Source organism: Lycium ferocissimum, chromosome 2, assembly GCF_029784015.1.
Source record: "Lycium ferocissimum isolate CSIRO_LF1 chromosome 2, AGI_CSIRO_Lferr_CH_V1, whole genome shotgun sequence".
NCBI classification, from domain to species: Eukaryota; Viridiplantae; Streptophyta; class Magnoliopsida; order Solanales; family Solanaceae; genus Lycium; species Lycium ferocissimum.
This window is the reverse complement of record NC_081343.1, coordinates 62,104,776-62,121,228: the sequence shown is the minus strand read 5'-3', so window position 1 is coordinate 62,121,228 and position 16,453 is coordinate 62,104,776. Positions and strand designations below refer to the sequence as shown.

The 16,453-nt window shown below is 41.5% G+C and overlaps 1 protein-coding gene and 1 pseudogene across 1 annotated transcript; both read left to right on the top strand.

Moving 5' to 3' along the window:
* The first annotated feature begins 3,101 nt into the window (after positions 1-3,101).
* LOC132047846 (uncharacterized) lies at positions 3,102-15,204 on the top strand. The gene is made up of 5 exons (XM_059438825.1): positions 3,102-3,923; positions 4,238-4,327; positions 5,503-5,647; positions 9,023-9,078; positions 15,151-15,204. Exons 1-5 carry the CDS (start codon positions 3,900-3,902, stop codon positions 15,202-15,204), a joined length of 369 nt encoding a protein of 122 aa, XP_059294808.1. The 5' UTR covers positions 3,102-3,899.
* Positions 4,436-4,530, top strand: LOC132048455 (U6 spliceosomal RNA; annotated as a pseudogene).
* Positions 15,205-16,453: the final 1,249 nt, after the last annotated feature.

The window sequence follows — 16,453 nt, the reverse complement described above, 5'->3', positions numbered from 1 at the left end:
ACTGACCTGCTACAGTACTGCTACAGTACCCGACCCGAATTTGAACCAATATAAAAGGGGCTTGCCCCCTCTTTTTCAGCCCAACCTCTTCCAAATTATTCCAAATTTCTCTAGAAAGCTCCCCAACTCCCAAACCCAAATTTCAAGCCTAAATCAGCTATAATTCTCGAATTTCGGTCCAGGCAACGTATAATTGCGAGTATAGAATCGTATAGCGATGCGTGTGGTTCAAGTTTAAGGTGAAAAAAGTGAAGATATAGCGATATTATCAGGATTAAGGTATGAATCTCTTATTATTAATGTTAATTTTGGTTTATTTATAGAGATGGAACCGTTAAATAGTTGTATAATAATACTATTGGTAGAGATGTAGATAAATATTATATGGGAGGTTTTATGGAGTATTTGGTATTGAGAATAACATGGTTGATGTTGGTCTTGTTATTTTTATTGTTGGTTCTTTTGAATTGTAATTTCGAAATTTTGCAGGCATATAAACGGGGGAAGATTTGCCGAATTTTGCGAAATTTAAAAAGGGATTAATTTAAGGGCTTAAGGTAAGTGTATGATAACGGTCCTAACAGTAGCATTAATTTTCTTAAATATAGATTGACGAGTTTGGAAAGACAAGCGTGCAGTAGTTAGAGTTAAGGCGACCGGAAAGGTATGTTAAGGCTCGTCCCTTTCTTTTAAAGGCATGATTCCTATGGTATGATTCCATAAGTGTTTCCATAACCTCCTTGATTTCAAAAGCTAGAAGTTATGACTCTTAAAATTTCTTATGATGTTAAAAATGAGAATTTTTTTATGAGGATTACATTGAGGATGATTTTATGCTTAAAGGTCTCAAATATGATTTCAACGATGATGTGAAAATGTTAAGCTATTTCATGATTTTCTCGATTTATTTCATTGTTGTTGATCTCACCTTATAAATTGTTCCTTCAAGGTGGGATAAAGCGATAGTTTTTATTTGAACTCCTATGCACGCCATGAGTATAATATATGTATAGGGCTATTTTGTGACATTACAGAGTTCTATTATTTCATTTTGATTATGCACTGCACTCATTTTCATTCTTCATTATATATAAGGCACAGTTGACAGGGGGTGACGCTGTGGCCTTGTTTGTGATGTGTATATGTATGGCACACTTGACAGGGGGTGACGTTGTGGCCTTGTTTGTGATGTGTATATGTATGGCACAGTTAACAGGAGGTGACGCTGTGGCCCTTGTTGTGATTTATATATGTATGGCACAGTTGACAGGGGGTGACACTGTGGCCTATGTTGGGATATTTCTATGGATACATGCGTTTCTTTGATATAGCTGTACTGATGCATTTATTTTGCCCATTCATTGACATGTCTCAAATGTTTTCCAGGATTTTATGTATATGTTGATTTCATGCCTTACATACTCAATACACTATTCGTACTGACCCCCTTTCTTTGGGGGCTGCGTTTCATGCCCGCAGGCACAGACGCTCAGCTTGGTTATCCTCCGGCTTAGGATTTCTGCCTAGCTACTTAGAGAGCTCCATTGTCCCGGAGCTTGAACTGTTTTGGTACAGATCTTTTTACATAAACTTTGTCATACTCTTAGAGGTCTGTAGACATGTGTGGGTTATAAATATATGGTTTAGTCAGTTATACAGATGTAGTTCGTTTTGAATATTTCCATGTATAGTGGCAGCCTTGTCGGCTTGCGTATTTTGTTATGTATGGTTAACCGTTACTCCTCAGGAGACAGGTCCATTATGATATATGACATTTGAGTCCACTGTATGCTTTTACAGATTCCTATACTGTCCTTAGTATCAGTCTGATTATCTCTAACAGGTTCGTATACGAGTGTCCAACTCAGGCACTAGTCACGGCCCCTCGGGTTGGGTCCTGATAACTAACGCACCGGATCCCATCAGCACTTCAAAGTTAAGCGTGCTGGGGTGAGAGTAATACTAGGATGGGTGACCCCCTAGGAAGTGTATTAAGAGTCCTACAAATTCGGACATAAGAGAAGAATGAGGGAATAGAATAGCTAGAGGGAAATTAGAAGCGTGTGAAACTCACGATTGGAAACTCCAAATGATTGTGAGAGATAAGGTAGACCGGCTTGGCAAAGAGAGAGAAGACGTATTACAGCTATAAAACTAGGATGAGTTTAGGGGTGCTTGGTCAGCAGTGATCGGGTACTCGTCACGGTCCATGGACACCGGGGATTCACAAAATTTATGAGGCAGACTTTCCTCTTTCAAAGGTAAAGCTCTCTTCAACAATGAAGTTTGGTTTAAATTGGAAATTGGTCTACAGTATTGTTTTACACTTCCTCCGTCCTTCAAAAATGCATCTCTTGGAATTCGGTGAGTCAAGCTCTCCTCTTTTATAAACTATGTTTAAATACAAAATTCTATTTAGTAATTTGTAACTATGTAAATTTTATTTTAAAATGGTTGACAAATCAATGTCTGGATTCACAAAAAGTAAATGATGTTGACAATCATACTCCGCACCCTGTTTTTTAGGGATAAAGGAGTATTGCTATCTGTTTTTACATTCTTCCCTTGTTCCTGAAGTATGATCTGATTGATAGTGATCTGTAGCCTAGGTTGCTTTGATTCCCTATTCATAGGGAGTGATGAGACTGATTTACGTTTTGAAGAAGCGTATTATTGCCCTCCCTACCTTGCTTGAAAGAAAGGAAAAAGAAAAGTCAGTATTGTGTTCTTTAAGAAGGCATGCTTAATTGCTTATTCTTTCCTCAGGGCATGAACCGCAATATATACATGTTCTGAGGTGCATTATTCAATGATACTTCATGCCAAGAATGCAGCAAACTGGTTCTGAATTATAACTTCTCTGAAACTGGTCTACAACAAAGAAGAGTATATATATTACTTTTCGTAATCTACTATTCTGAATTGTTGCCTTCCCAAAGTGCCTGGCATTGAAACTTAGAACCCCCCTCTTTTCCTCTGCCTTGCCTTTTTTTTTTTTTTAATTTGGGGTGGGGAGGGGGGGGGGGTTGCTCTGTATGAACAGGGGATAATTTCATAACTTAACATTCCTTTCTTTTGGGAGGATATAAGGGCATACCTAATACGTGATTATTCTAGTTTATGTTTGTATGTGATGCACTTACTCTTTGATTCCATTTTCAGGTCCAGACCTAGTAAGAGTGAGTGCTTCTCTCTAATTATTAGGAAAAAATTAAAAGAGGGAAATAAAAGGTTCTTTTAGAAGAGGGGAACAGAAGGTTCATTTAGTTGTACCATTTATCGATCCATCTAGTCATGGATCGGAATAAAGAAGTTTTGTTAAGAAACTCTCAAACCCCCAATTCAAGAAAAAGGGTGCCACTAAAAAAGCTAATTGGAATCGCCCTAACCATGAACCATCTTCTGAAAATGCTCAAGCTTCAGATACTGTCTATCATATACTTTGTCAATCAAAAAAATTGGTAATGTAATTGGAAAAGGTGGTAACATAATTAATCCCTAAGAATGGAAACACAGGCAAAAATCACAGTTGCTGACTCTATTCCTGGTTCAGATGAGAGAATGATAATAATCTCTAGTTCTTCTAAAAAGCTGGCTGGAAGAACCAATAGTGACTATGCAATAAGAATCAAGTGACAAGGGAAGAAAATGAGGGCATGGAGCCACATTATGCTGCCCAAAATGCTCTTTTGAAGGTCCATGGCAGGATTGTTGAGGAAGACTTGGGTGGAGCAGCAGATGAGAATTGCGAGGAAATTGTAGTCACTACATGTCTCATTGTTGCAAACAATTTGGTGGGATGCCTTTTGTGAAGAAAAGGCGATGTTATTCTGAGATTGTGGAGTGAGACTGGGCCTAGCGTTCGTGTTCTTTCTGCCGATCATCTCCCTGCTTGCGCAATGGCCACTGATGAATTAGTTCAAGTAAGTATCTTATTGATCTTTTGATGCAGCCAATAGAAATTTCTAGGTCATAAATTTTTTCTTACTGGGAGAGTAGTGATAGTTCTGAGGGTGAAAGGAAATGAAAGATGCAAAATTAAGTGTTCATTTTAATAATCAAATTTAACTAATACACACTATTCAGTACTATTCTTAAATATCCTACCAAAACGAGCCCTTCTAGTTATCCGGATATTCCAGGTTCCACTAGGTAAGTATTATCTATTCATGATTTTGCATCTTCTGTGTAATAAACTTTGTTTTGCCATTAAAGTGATCATTTTCATGAACTCCAGATACCGAACCGTCAGAAGTCCCCAGGAGATGAAGATTCCAACCAACTCCTATGGTTCGCATTAGGAATAGGAGGGTATAATGTCATCAAGGTAATGCTTCTTTTCCAAGACTAGACATTGGAAAAGTTTAATGATAATTCTTTCGTATTTCTTGTTCTCTCCTATTATTTCCCGTCTTCCAATAGAAGCCTTATAGAAGTCGTGTCCATGACATCCAATAAAATTGGAACTATTCATTAGCAAACCCCTGCGCAAGGATGACATGCACGAAACAAGGAAAAAAGAAGCCTTACATAATTGGTTTTCCCCTGCCAAGTTATCTGACACTACAAATATTAGAAGTGCTAAATCTGTACATAATGTTTAGTTCAAGGTAGGAGAGGAGAATATGAAGGGTATGGGGGGGATGAAACTTGTTTCTTTCCAAAAGAGGAAGTAAATTGCAGTTGATCATTTTATTCAATCTTCAAAAAGGGAAAAAGAACAATTTGTAGTATTTTAAAGTTGGACAACCCCCTTTCTGTCTAGCTATGGAGATATTGCAAAAATTGATGTGGAGGGGGTAGTATACCCTCTTCTAGTACCACTCCCTTTCCTATTATTTTCCTGACTAAACAAGGGAAATGTTCTTTGCCTATCTTTTGCACCTTATGCAGTCCATTCTCTGCCCGCTCCAACCAAGTATAGCATTTAGTATTGTTGTTCTTCTTTTTATGGTTCTTTATGTGTAAATAGAAACAACAACGACTAGTTTTATTAGTATGGAGCAAATATGCTCCATTTCTCAAATGAGGAGCGGCATGTGAAGTTTCTTTTTTATAGACAAACTAATAATGTTTTTGGTGCCGTTATACAAGATCAGACAAGATTTAAAATGACAACATTCGATAAAAGATGCAAGCAACACTCATAGAGGATAAAATCGGAGGATGTCACTTGAGATGGTTTGGTCATGTCCGACATTACCTCCAGATGTACCGATCCGTATGTGGCAACCCGACTCATCCTCCGTGGACTAACCTTGCAGAGGAACCCTTAGGTTTTCGGCGCATTAGATTCTTACCAATGTTTGCATTATTCAAGTTGACATTCTCTCTTCCGCTAAATAGAAGTAAAAGATTCATATAGGTGATACCACTTAGTTGAGATTAAGGTTTAGTCGTGTTGTTACATTTACATTTATTCTGGTGTTCGCCAGAATTATTTTAGTTTGTTTGCTATGGTAAGTTATTTCTAATTATCTTAAATATAAATTATAAATTCAGGTTGCTGGAAATAGGCCAAGGTTCCAGGATCCTCATTCTAATGGGTCTGGATTTGTTGATGATATTTGTGGGTCCTCAGGCCATTTAAATATAGAGAAGAATGCTTTTCAGGGATTTGGTTCTTCTGCTGGACGGAGCACCGATTGTCACGACCCAGCCCCGTGGGCCGTGACTGGTGCCCTACTTAGGCACCCAAACGGACTTACGAACCAGATTGTCATTGTTAGGACATATTCAGATTTAACGGACATTATTCGTACCGATAGCAGATAGCAGATGTCATACAAATATAGAAACGAATACTGTCCTAAGCGGTCGCCCGTGCAGAATCATCAGATCAAAATCAAAACTGGCGGAATGCACATCGCCCAGACACACACATACATATAAACATATGGGCCATATCGGCCATAGTAACATACGGGCCGCTTAAGGACGCAAAACGAGAATCACATTCGAGAGACCGGACCTATGACCCACAATGTGACTACGGGCTCTACGGACAAAAAGAACATACGAACATATGACGGGACAGGGCCCCGCCGTACCCAAACAGTCACAAATGTACAGAATATACATAGCAAAACAAATATATACCAAGTGTGGGCTCCGGATCGAGGGGAGCACTTAAAAAAAAACAGAATGTGTAGCCTAAACCGGGGGATCGCCCAACCGAGCGTCTGTACCTCCGGGCATGAAACGCAGCCCCCGAAGAAAGGGGGTCAGTACGAAAGAAGTACTGAGTATGTAAAGCAGGAGGTACGGTAATCCAAATCATTGCGGAGTCATAAGATACGCGTAACAAATACGAAGTAAGGACCAAACCTTGTGCGGAATGCAATTATGCAAAATGCAAACAAAAATCGTGCATAGGGCTCAGGAACGTGGTCACCCCCTGACGCTGGTGCCACAACACATCATACTCCAGAAGTTTTCAAATCTCCGTACAAACTCCGAACACATCACAATGTCACACACACATCAAATCATCAGAACGGATCGGATGCCATATCACATCATAACACCATAAACGGTAACCGTACCCCTATGGCGAGGTCTCTAAAACCGTAATACATCATAATCGCCGAATATGTCGTAATGCGCACGACCACAAAATCGGCCCGGGCACCGGCGAACGAAACCATAATAGTTGGCACGAGCGGAGTAGTGCAGAAACCATATGCATATCAAAAGTAAGTTCTAAGACTGGATACATGATCTCGTATACATTTGTAATAACTTCGGAGGGCTCGAAACCAGTATCGAGTTATTCGGAATTAACATACAAAAGTCGCGGACTTTTAAATCATCAATTTTTTTCTCAAAAACACATCGTAGATCATTTTCAGCAAATTTTAGCATCATTCATAGTAACGAACTTTCAAATACCATTATCGGACCTTTCAAACGGATCTTAACATCATAGGCAGACACTTCTTTTTCATATTGTACGAAAATGAGCCAAACAAATCAAATAAAGGAAGTCTCGGAACTTGCGGGCCCACCTCGAGTCGAGTCGAGGCGGCGGACATAAATTTCCAACGTTAGGTTCCATAAGGTTATCCGTAATAGTTTCGGAGCAATTTGGATTCATTTACGAAAGGTACGAAGGTTTACGCATTCTTATATCCAAAGATAAGCATTTTGATTCAATTGCGCTGAATGAATAGTAACTAAAATCAAACTCGGATCTCTAGGAGCGGGATTATCCCCAAGGTTCCGTTTTCGGCTTAGTAGGTCTAGGACATGCCATAAAAAGAATAGGTAAGCTTTACATACCTTGATTGCGCCTTATGCTTGCTTATTCTCAAATCCCGTTTGCTTCAGAATCTACAATTGGTCAAAGTTACCAAACATAAGTTATATGCCTCTAGAGATTCATTCTTGGCCCTTTCTTGTCTACGAAATTTGGGCGAGACCTCCCCTATAAATTCGCTGCCCCGAGAATATGACTCGGCTCAGAATAACAACAAACAACCCAACAACATCATCAACAACACCAATAACATCAACATTCAATACCAAACACATTATAACATGAATAGTCCCTCTTTCTACATAATGCAACAACTTCGACTTCAACTTCACACTTTTCAAACTAATATCAACATTTACATATTCATTCTCTAATTCAAGGCCATTCAAATATAATTCGGAGACACTTCATATCATTTCTACAAAATATTCACAAAACATACAAAATATACAAACTTTCCATCCAAGCCATAATGCCTCCCAAACTTCCAACCTTCGACAAAAACATCCACAACATATTTTTATCCTCCAATTTCATTTACAACGACAACCACTTGCATCTTACAAATTTATTTTCATAAATACATAAACTATAATATAATCACATACTTCCCGACAACAACTTAACAACAATTTTTTTCTTATGCCAACTAGAACCATTAACCTTCCATTTTCATCACAAGACTTCTACAACACAATTAACATACTAAACAAGATTTAATTCACTTCTCTTCTCCACACCATGGCTCACGGCCACGCACCACTCCACACACACCCACACGGTTTCATACTACACACCTCACTATTCCATGATTTTCATTCATTTCCACACATTACAATAGTCACACAACAAGCTAAATACAAGTAGTTCACCATTCCTACACCATACCACAACATACAACTACTCACTTACACACACATATACACACACTTACATACACACACACACACACAAATTTCATGCTTTTCTTCCACTCCCACGTACTACAACATATATATGTATCTTCCATAACATAAAGGGATGAAATTCTTACCTCTTTCTTCAAAGTTCCACTTGCCACAACGTAGTTCTTTCGCTTAACTAATTATATCACGTTGAAGAGCGTCTTGAACTTAGTAGGAATCCAACAAGAGATGAATTTTTGGACCAAGGATTAAGCTCAAATTTTTTTTTTTTCCTTTTTGTTTCGGCTCGAATGGCCTTCTTTCTCTCTCTTTTTTTTTTTTTTTTTTCTCTCACTTTCTCTTGAAGTTTCTATGGATGAACATGCAAAATCATTATCTTATACTAATTGGTCATGTGATTAATCACATAACTAATCTTCATGGGCTTGGGCCAACACCATGGCCGGCCACCCTCCAAGACTTGGGCCTCCATTTTTTTTTTTTTTGAGCCCAATCCATTAGAAATCTCGTTTTGTAATTCCCGAAACTAATTTTCGAAATTCCAATTTTGCCCTCAGGCCATCTCTAATGTTCTCGTGTCGCTATTTTCCATAAGTAACAACATACACACACACAAAGTCAAAGCATGGCCTTATTCTTACAAATCACAATTGTGTCCAAATTTTCCGAATGTGCAAAAACACGGGATATAACATCCTCCCCCCTTTAGAACATTCGTCCTCGAATGTTAAACCACGTGGGGAAACATGATAAGTCGGGGAGGTCCTCTTGCCAGCTCCGTACTTGTTTTTGATCAAAGTACTTGTAAGGGTGTTCGTTTTCCAACTCTTCTTATCCTTGTCCAATATTACCATATTAGGGTTGTTCGGAGTACCTAGTCGGGATCAGAAGTACAGAAGTGTAGCAGACAGGAACGTAATCATACCTCATACCAAACAGATTCATGATCTGAGCCAAACGCACAGAAACACATCGGACTGACCTATAATCAAAATCAGATGTACTGAACTATGTCGGACAGATCCGTAATCAGAATCAGACACATAGAAGTATGTCAGACAGATCTATAATCGGAGTCAGACGTATAGAGATTTATCGGACAGATTTAAAATCAGAGTCAAACGTATCGAGGTATATCGAACAGAATTGTGATCGGAGTCGAACGTACAGAGGCATATTAGACAGAAACGTGATCAGATTCAGAAGTACAGAAGTATAGTAGATAGAGCTTTATTGAAAACAGGGACGCAGAAATTTAGCGTACAGAATCGCGGTCAGAGTCAGACTACTTTTACTAACGCTTCAGGGACCTATGAAAGTTTCCTTCTTTTTCTCCGATCTCGTCTGTCTTAATCTGTGTAATCCTTTTTCAACCTCTAATCACCCCACACACTCATATTCCACTTAAGTTACCCCAAGTTCTCATTTAGTTTCCATATCTACATTTGTGAAAAGTTCTTGACATACTTCCCAGGGGGGTCACCCATCCCAAAATTGCTCTGGCCCCAGCACGCTTAACCTCGAAACTTTAAAGCATTTTAGTGTTTTAATGCTGGGATAGGCACGTCCACTCCCCCACACGACCTTTGTCACGTAATTTCAGGTCAAATCGGGGTCTTAACAAATTTTTCGGAAAGTCCTCATAGCGGGTCCCGCTCCGATCTAAAGGGGTCGTTTACCTCCTGTCTATATGGTCTACCGTCTTAGCCATCCAAATTCCCTATATTCGACTCCTGCCCGTATATATGGCTATCTCAAATGATTCTGCTGATTCGGATTTTTACCTTACTTTTACCAACACACAGAAGAAGAAAATCGCGTAATATAATGGAACATAAGTCTATCAGTACACATATTCATCAAGAAAAGATTAATAATATACCTGGGTCCGCGTTCGGTGGTGCCTCTGGGTCCTGTCGACTAGTCAAAGCATATATGCGGTTCGAAGGACCGCTAAGATCGAGACCCCCGCCACGGCCTACCGCGGCCCGTTGGTGTGCCGGCATACTTCGCCCCCGAGGGGCGCGGGCGAAGGAGTAGATGACGAACCAAAGGCGGTCCGTCGGGCCGTGCCGCACCACCGAACCGCCCACCCACGGACAATCTCGCATAATATGGCCACGGCGGCCGCGGGGAAACGGGCGCGCCCTGTAGCACTCCCCTGGGTGCGATCTCCCACAATACGAGCACTGGGGCATAGGTGGTCTAGTCTGATTGGGACCTCTACTCGCCTGAGGACCCGAAGCTCTGGAACTCTGGCCGGCCCCAGACGGACCTGCGTCATCAAAACGTCTGCCGGCGGACTGTACCAGCCTGACGGTGGAAGGGACCTGCGGACCGTCGCTCGAGGCCATCCGCCTCGGGAATCTCCGAATACCCCGCCGATCCGGCCCTCTCGGGCGGCCTCCTATCATAATCCCTACCTGAGGCATCGCTCTTCCCTACGCCGATCCTCCATGCCCCTGTGCATAGCTCGCAACCCGGCGATGTCCGTATCCGCGACGCCATCGCCATGCAACTATCGACGAGGTAACGGTCCGGACCCATCACATATCGGTGCGTTCGTCCTCCATATCGGCTACGATAGTAGGCGCATATCGGGCCGAGAATCAAACTCCAAATTATACTCACGAACACTCCGACCTCCCTCTGCTTTGTACGCAAAAATCGGTCAACTCTCGCCCGTCGCGACTCGGTGGTAAAAAGTGAGCGGAGGAAGCGTCGTAAACTCGTCCCACGTAGCTGGGGGAGCACCCTCACCCCTGGACAGTTCCTGTGCCTCGTACCACCAATTCAGAGCAATATCCCGTAACCTGTGCGAGGCTAACTCAACGGACTCGGTCTCTGAAGCCCTGACCAGTCCCAATGCGCGTCTCATCTGCCGAATAAAATCATGGGGGTCCTCGTCGGGCTTAGATCCGAAAAAATTCGGGGGGGCTACATGTCAAGAAGTCGCGTACCCTCAGGCTATCACGCCTGTCATCATCATCATTACCTCTCTGCCCGCGTCCGCGAGCTTGTCCTGCCACTATCGTCGTCAACAACTGTACGGCCTCCCTCAGCGTCCTGTCCTCAGTACCCGGCTGGGGAGCTGGGGCCTCTGGAGCTAATGGTGGAGCTGCTCCCGGCCCCTCCGATAGTGGTATAGTAGAACCCTCTGACCGGGGCACAACATCGGGCATAGTCTGGGTGCGGGCCCTAGTAACCCTCTGGGCCCGGCTAGTCTCTCCGTGCTCCTCGGCACCGCTTGCCCACGGGGCGCCCGTTGCCTTCTTCGGAGGCATCACCGAAAAATACAACAATCGATCGAAAAAGAGTCATCTTAATAGCACGGCTATCGCACGATCTAAGATCCAAAGAAAGGAAACATCCTAAATGTCCGTAGCCTCCGTTTATAGATGTGGTGCACAACACACCGATAAACAAGACTACGAGACACGGCTCGTAGACACTCCAAGGACAAACCGCTCCGATACCACTTTTGTCACGACCCGGCCAGGTGGGCGTGGCGGTGCCCTACTTAGGCACCCAAACGGACTTACGAACCAGGTTGTCATTGTTAGGACATATTCAGATTTAACGGACATTATTCGTACCGATAGCATATAGCGGATGTCATACAAATATAGAAACGAATGTCCTAAGCGGACGCCGTGCGGAATCATCGGATCAAAATCAGCGGCGGCGGAATGCACATCGCCCGGTACACACACATACATATAAACATATGGGCCATATCGGCCATAGTAACATACGGGCCGCTTAAGGACACAAAATAGAATCACATTCGAGCAGACCGGACCCATGACCCACAATGTGACTACAGGCCTCTACAGACAAACAGAATATACGAACATATGACGGGACAGGGCCCCGCCGTACCCAAACGATCACAAATGTACGAGAATATACATAGCAAAACAAATATATACCAAAGTGTGGGCTCCGGATCGGGGGAGCACTCAAAAAAAAACGAATGTGTAGCCTAAACCGGGATCGCCCAACCGAGCGTCTGTACCTGCGGGCATGAAACGCAGCCCCCGAAGAAAGGGGGTCAGTACGAAAGAAGTACTGAGTATGTAAAGCAGGAGGTACAGTAATCCAAATCATAACTGGAGTCATAAGATACAGAACAAATACAGAAGTAACAGACCAAACCTTGTGCGGAATGCAAATATGCAAAATGCAAACAAAAATCGTGCATAGGGCTCAGGAACGTGGTCACCCCCTGACGCTGGTGCCACAACACATCATACTCCAGAAGTTTTCAAATCTCCGTACAAACTCCGAACACATCACAATGTCACACACACATCAAATCATCAGAACAGATCAGATGCTATATCACATCATAACACCATAAACGGTAACCGTCCCTATGGCGAGGTCTCGGAAACCGTAACACATCATACTGCCGAATATGTCGTAATGCGCACGATCACAAAATCGGCCCGGCACCGCGGCGAACGAAACCATAATAATTGGCACGAGCGGAGTAGTGCAGAGACCATATGCATATCAAAAGTAAGTTCTAAGACTGGATACATGATCTCATATACATATATAATAACTTCGGAGGGCTCAAAACAAGTATCGAGTTATTCGGAATTAACATACAAAAGTCGCGGACTTTTAAATTATCAATTTTTCTCAAAACACATCGTAGATCATTTTCAAAAAATTTTAGCATCATTCATAGTAACGAACTTTCAAATATCATTATCGGACATTTCAAACGGACCTTAACGTCATAGGCAAACACTTCTTTTTCATATCGTACGAAAATGAGCCAAACAAATCAAATAAGGGAAGTCTCGGAACTTGCGGGCCCACCTCGGGTCGAGTCGAGGCGGCGGACATAAATTTCCAACGTTAGGTTCCATAAGGTTATCCGTAATAGTTTCGGAGCAATTTGGATTCATTTACGAAAGGTACGAAGGTTTACGCATTCTTATATCCAAAGATAAGCATTTTGATTCAATTGCGCTGAATGAATAGTAACTAAAATCAAACTCGGATCTCTAGGAGCAGGATTATCCCCAAGGTTCCGTTTTCGGCTTAGTAGGTCTAGGACATGCCATAAAAAGAATAGGTAAGCTTTACATACCTTGATTGCGCCTTATGCTTGCTTATTCTCAAATCCCGTTTGCTTCAGAATCTACAATTGGTCAAAGTTACCAAACATAAGTTATATGCCTCTAGAGATTCATTCTTGGCCCTTTCTTGTCTACAGAAATTTGGGCAGCACCTCCCCTATAAATTCGCTGCCCCGAGAATATGACTCGGCTCAGAATAACAACAAACAACCCAACAACATCATCAACAACACCAATAACATCAACATTCAATACCAAACACATTATAACATGAATAGTCCCTCTTCTACATAATGCAACAACTTCGACTTCAACTTCACACTTTTCAAACTAATATCAACATTTACATATTCATTCTCTAATTCAAGGCCATTCAAATATAATTCGGAGACACTTCATATCATTTCTACAAAATATTCACAAAACATACAAAATATACAAACTTTCCATCCAAGCCATAATGCCTCCCAAACTTCCAACCTTCGACAAAAACATCCACAACATATTTTTATCCGCCAATTTCATTTACAACGACAACCATTTGCATCTTACAAATTTATTTTTATAAATACATAAACTATAATATAATCACATACTTCCCGACAACAACTTAACAACAATTTTTTTCTTATGCCAACTAGAACCATTAACCTTCCATTTTCATCACAAGACTTCTACAACACAATTAACATACTAAACAAGATTTAATTCACTTCTCTTCTCCACACCATGGCTCACGGCCATGCACCACTCCACACACACCCACACGGTTTCATACTACACACCTCACTATTCCATGATTTTCATTCATTTCCACACATTACAATAGTCACACAACAAGCTAAATACAAGTAGTTCACCATTCCTACAACATACAACTACTCACTTACACACACATATACGGCCACACTTACATACACACACAACACACAAATTTCATGCTTTTCTTCCACTCCCACGTACTACAACATATATATGTATCTTCCATAACATAAAGGGATGAAATTCTTACCTCTTTCTTCAAAGTTCCACTTGCCACAACGTAGTTCTTTCGCTTAACTAATTATATCACGTTGAAGAGCGTCTTGAACTTAGTAGGAATCCAACAAGAGATGAATTTTTGGACCAAGGATTAAGCTCAAAATTTTTTTTTTCCCTTTTTGTTTCGGCCGAATGGCCTTCTTTCTCCTCTTCTCTTCTTTTTTTTTTTCTCTCACTTTCTCTTGAAGTTTCTATGGATGAACATGCAAAATCATTATCTTATACTAATTGGTCATGTGATTAATCACATGACTAATCTTCATGGGCTTGGGCCAACACCATGGCCGGCCACCCCCCCAAGACTTGGGCCTCCATTTTTTTTTTTTTGAGCCCAATCCATTAGAAATCTCGTTTTGTAATTCCCGAAACTAATTTCCAAAATTTCAATTTTGCCCTCAGGCCATCTCCAATGTTCTCGTGTCGCTATTTTCCATAAGTAACAACATACACACCACACAAAGTCAAAGCATGGCCTTATTCTTACAAATCACAATTGTGTCCAAATTTCCCGAATGTGCAAAAACACGGGATATAACACCGATGATTAGCAAAGTGCTTACCGTTATAGCTCAACAAAGTGTACCACAATTATAGTGCTTCAAGGTTGATACTCTAGGGTTAGTCCTTCCCAATTGCCTTACCAGAACATTAATCCTTATCAAGCTCCATACAGAAGCATCAATGTGGAATAATAGCCTTACCAGCATATGAGGGCACAAGGATCCTACTACTATAGATGTTAGATGCTAGGTTCCATTGCCAACTGATGGAAAATTTTAGGCTCTTTTTGTCAGAATGTGGTGTTTCATTGTGTCATAATTGTTGCTGATGTATGTTTTGATGGTTCCAGGAATTTAAGATCTTGCATTATATGAAAGTGCTTTATGGTATTGGTGAAAAGTGACATTTTGGTTGGTCAGACCAACACGGATTCTTGATGAGGAAGTGAGGCTTGGTACCCAGGCCATTCAAAAGAAAGGAAGTTTCAAGTATCTTGGGTCTATTATACGAGGGGAGATGGGGATATCGACGACGATGTTTCACATCGCATTGGTGCGGGGTGGATGAAATGGAGACTCGCCTGCGGTCTTGTGTGATAAGAAAGTGCCTCCAAAACTTAAAGGCAAGTTCTACAAAGTGGTGGTTAGACCGACTTTATTGTACGGAGCGGAGTGTTGGCCAGTTAAGAAATGTCACATTCAAAAGATGAAAGTCGTGGAAATGCGAATGCTGTGGTGGATGTGTGGACACACTAGGAGGGATAGAATTAGGAATGAAGATATCCGAGACAAGGTGGGAGTGGCATCGGTGGAGGACAAGATGAGGGAAGCGAGACTGAGATGGTTTGAGCATGTGAAGAGGAGAGACACAGATGCTCCAGTGCGGAGGTGTGAGAGGTTGGCTATGGATGGTTTCAGGAGAGGTAAAGGGAGGCTGAAGAAGTATTGGGGAGAGGTGATTAGACGGGATATGGCACGAGTTTATTTCACAGGGACATGACCTTAGATAGGAGGTTGTAGAGGACTCAGATTAGGATAGAAGGCTAGGTGGCTTACCCTTTCACTATAGTAGTTGCAGTTTCGCTCATTTGTTTATTGCCTTTTGGTTTATGCATTTGATTGCTGCTTATATTTGTTGGGCCGCTATACTTGGATTATTTTATTTATTTATAGTAGTTAATGCTCCTTTCTTTCCGGACTGTTCTACCATGACTTTCTCGCTTTTCGTATTCGTGTTATCATATTGTTTTCGATATGCTTGGACCTATCTGACCTTTTATCTTGTCTTGTTTTCCTCTTGTCTTCCTCTCTCTTCCTCTCTTGAGCCGAGGGTCTTTCGAAAAAAGCCGCCCTACCTTTCAAGGTGGGGTTGGTCGTTATTGCCCACCACCCTCCCGGACCGCGTGTGGGGATTATACTGGGCTTCTTGTTGTTGTTGTTGTAGACCAACACGGATTCTTCACTTCATTTCCTGGTACCCGTCTCCATTATTATTATTATTATTATTTGGAATTTGAGAAGTTCCTAGTATTCAGAAAGCCAGTTGCATTTTGTTTGTATTTACAACATAGTATTGGCTTTTATCGAATGTAGATATTGCCCGTGTGACCAGGCATCAGCTTTGGATTGTGGTATTTCTGCATTCTGGCGGGA

Excerpts from the sequence above, each read along its gene's own strand:
- LOC132047846 (XM_059438825.1), top strand. The coding sequence starts at position 3,900 with ATGGCCACTGATGAATTAGTTCAA. Across the intron at positions 5,648-9,022 it reads TGCTGGACGGAGCACCGATT|GGTTGTTCGGAGTACCTAGT; the intron begins GTCACGACCCAG and ends TTACCATATTAG. Across the intron at positions 9,079-15,150 it reads GAAGTGTAGCAGACAGGAAC|GAATTTAAGATCTTGCATTA; the intron begins GTAATCATACCT and ends TGATGGTTCCAG.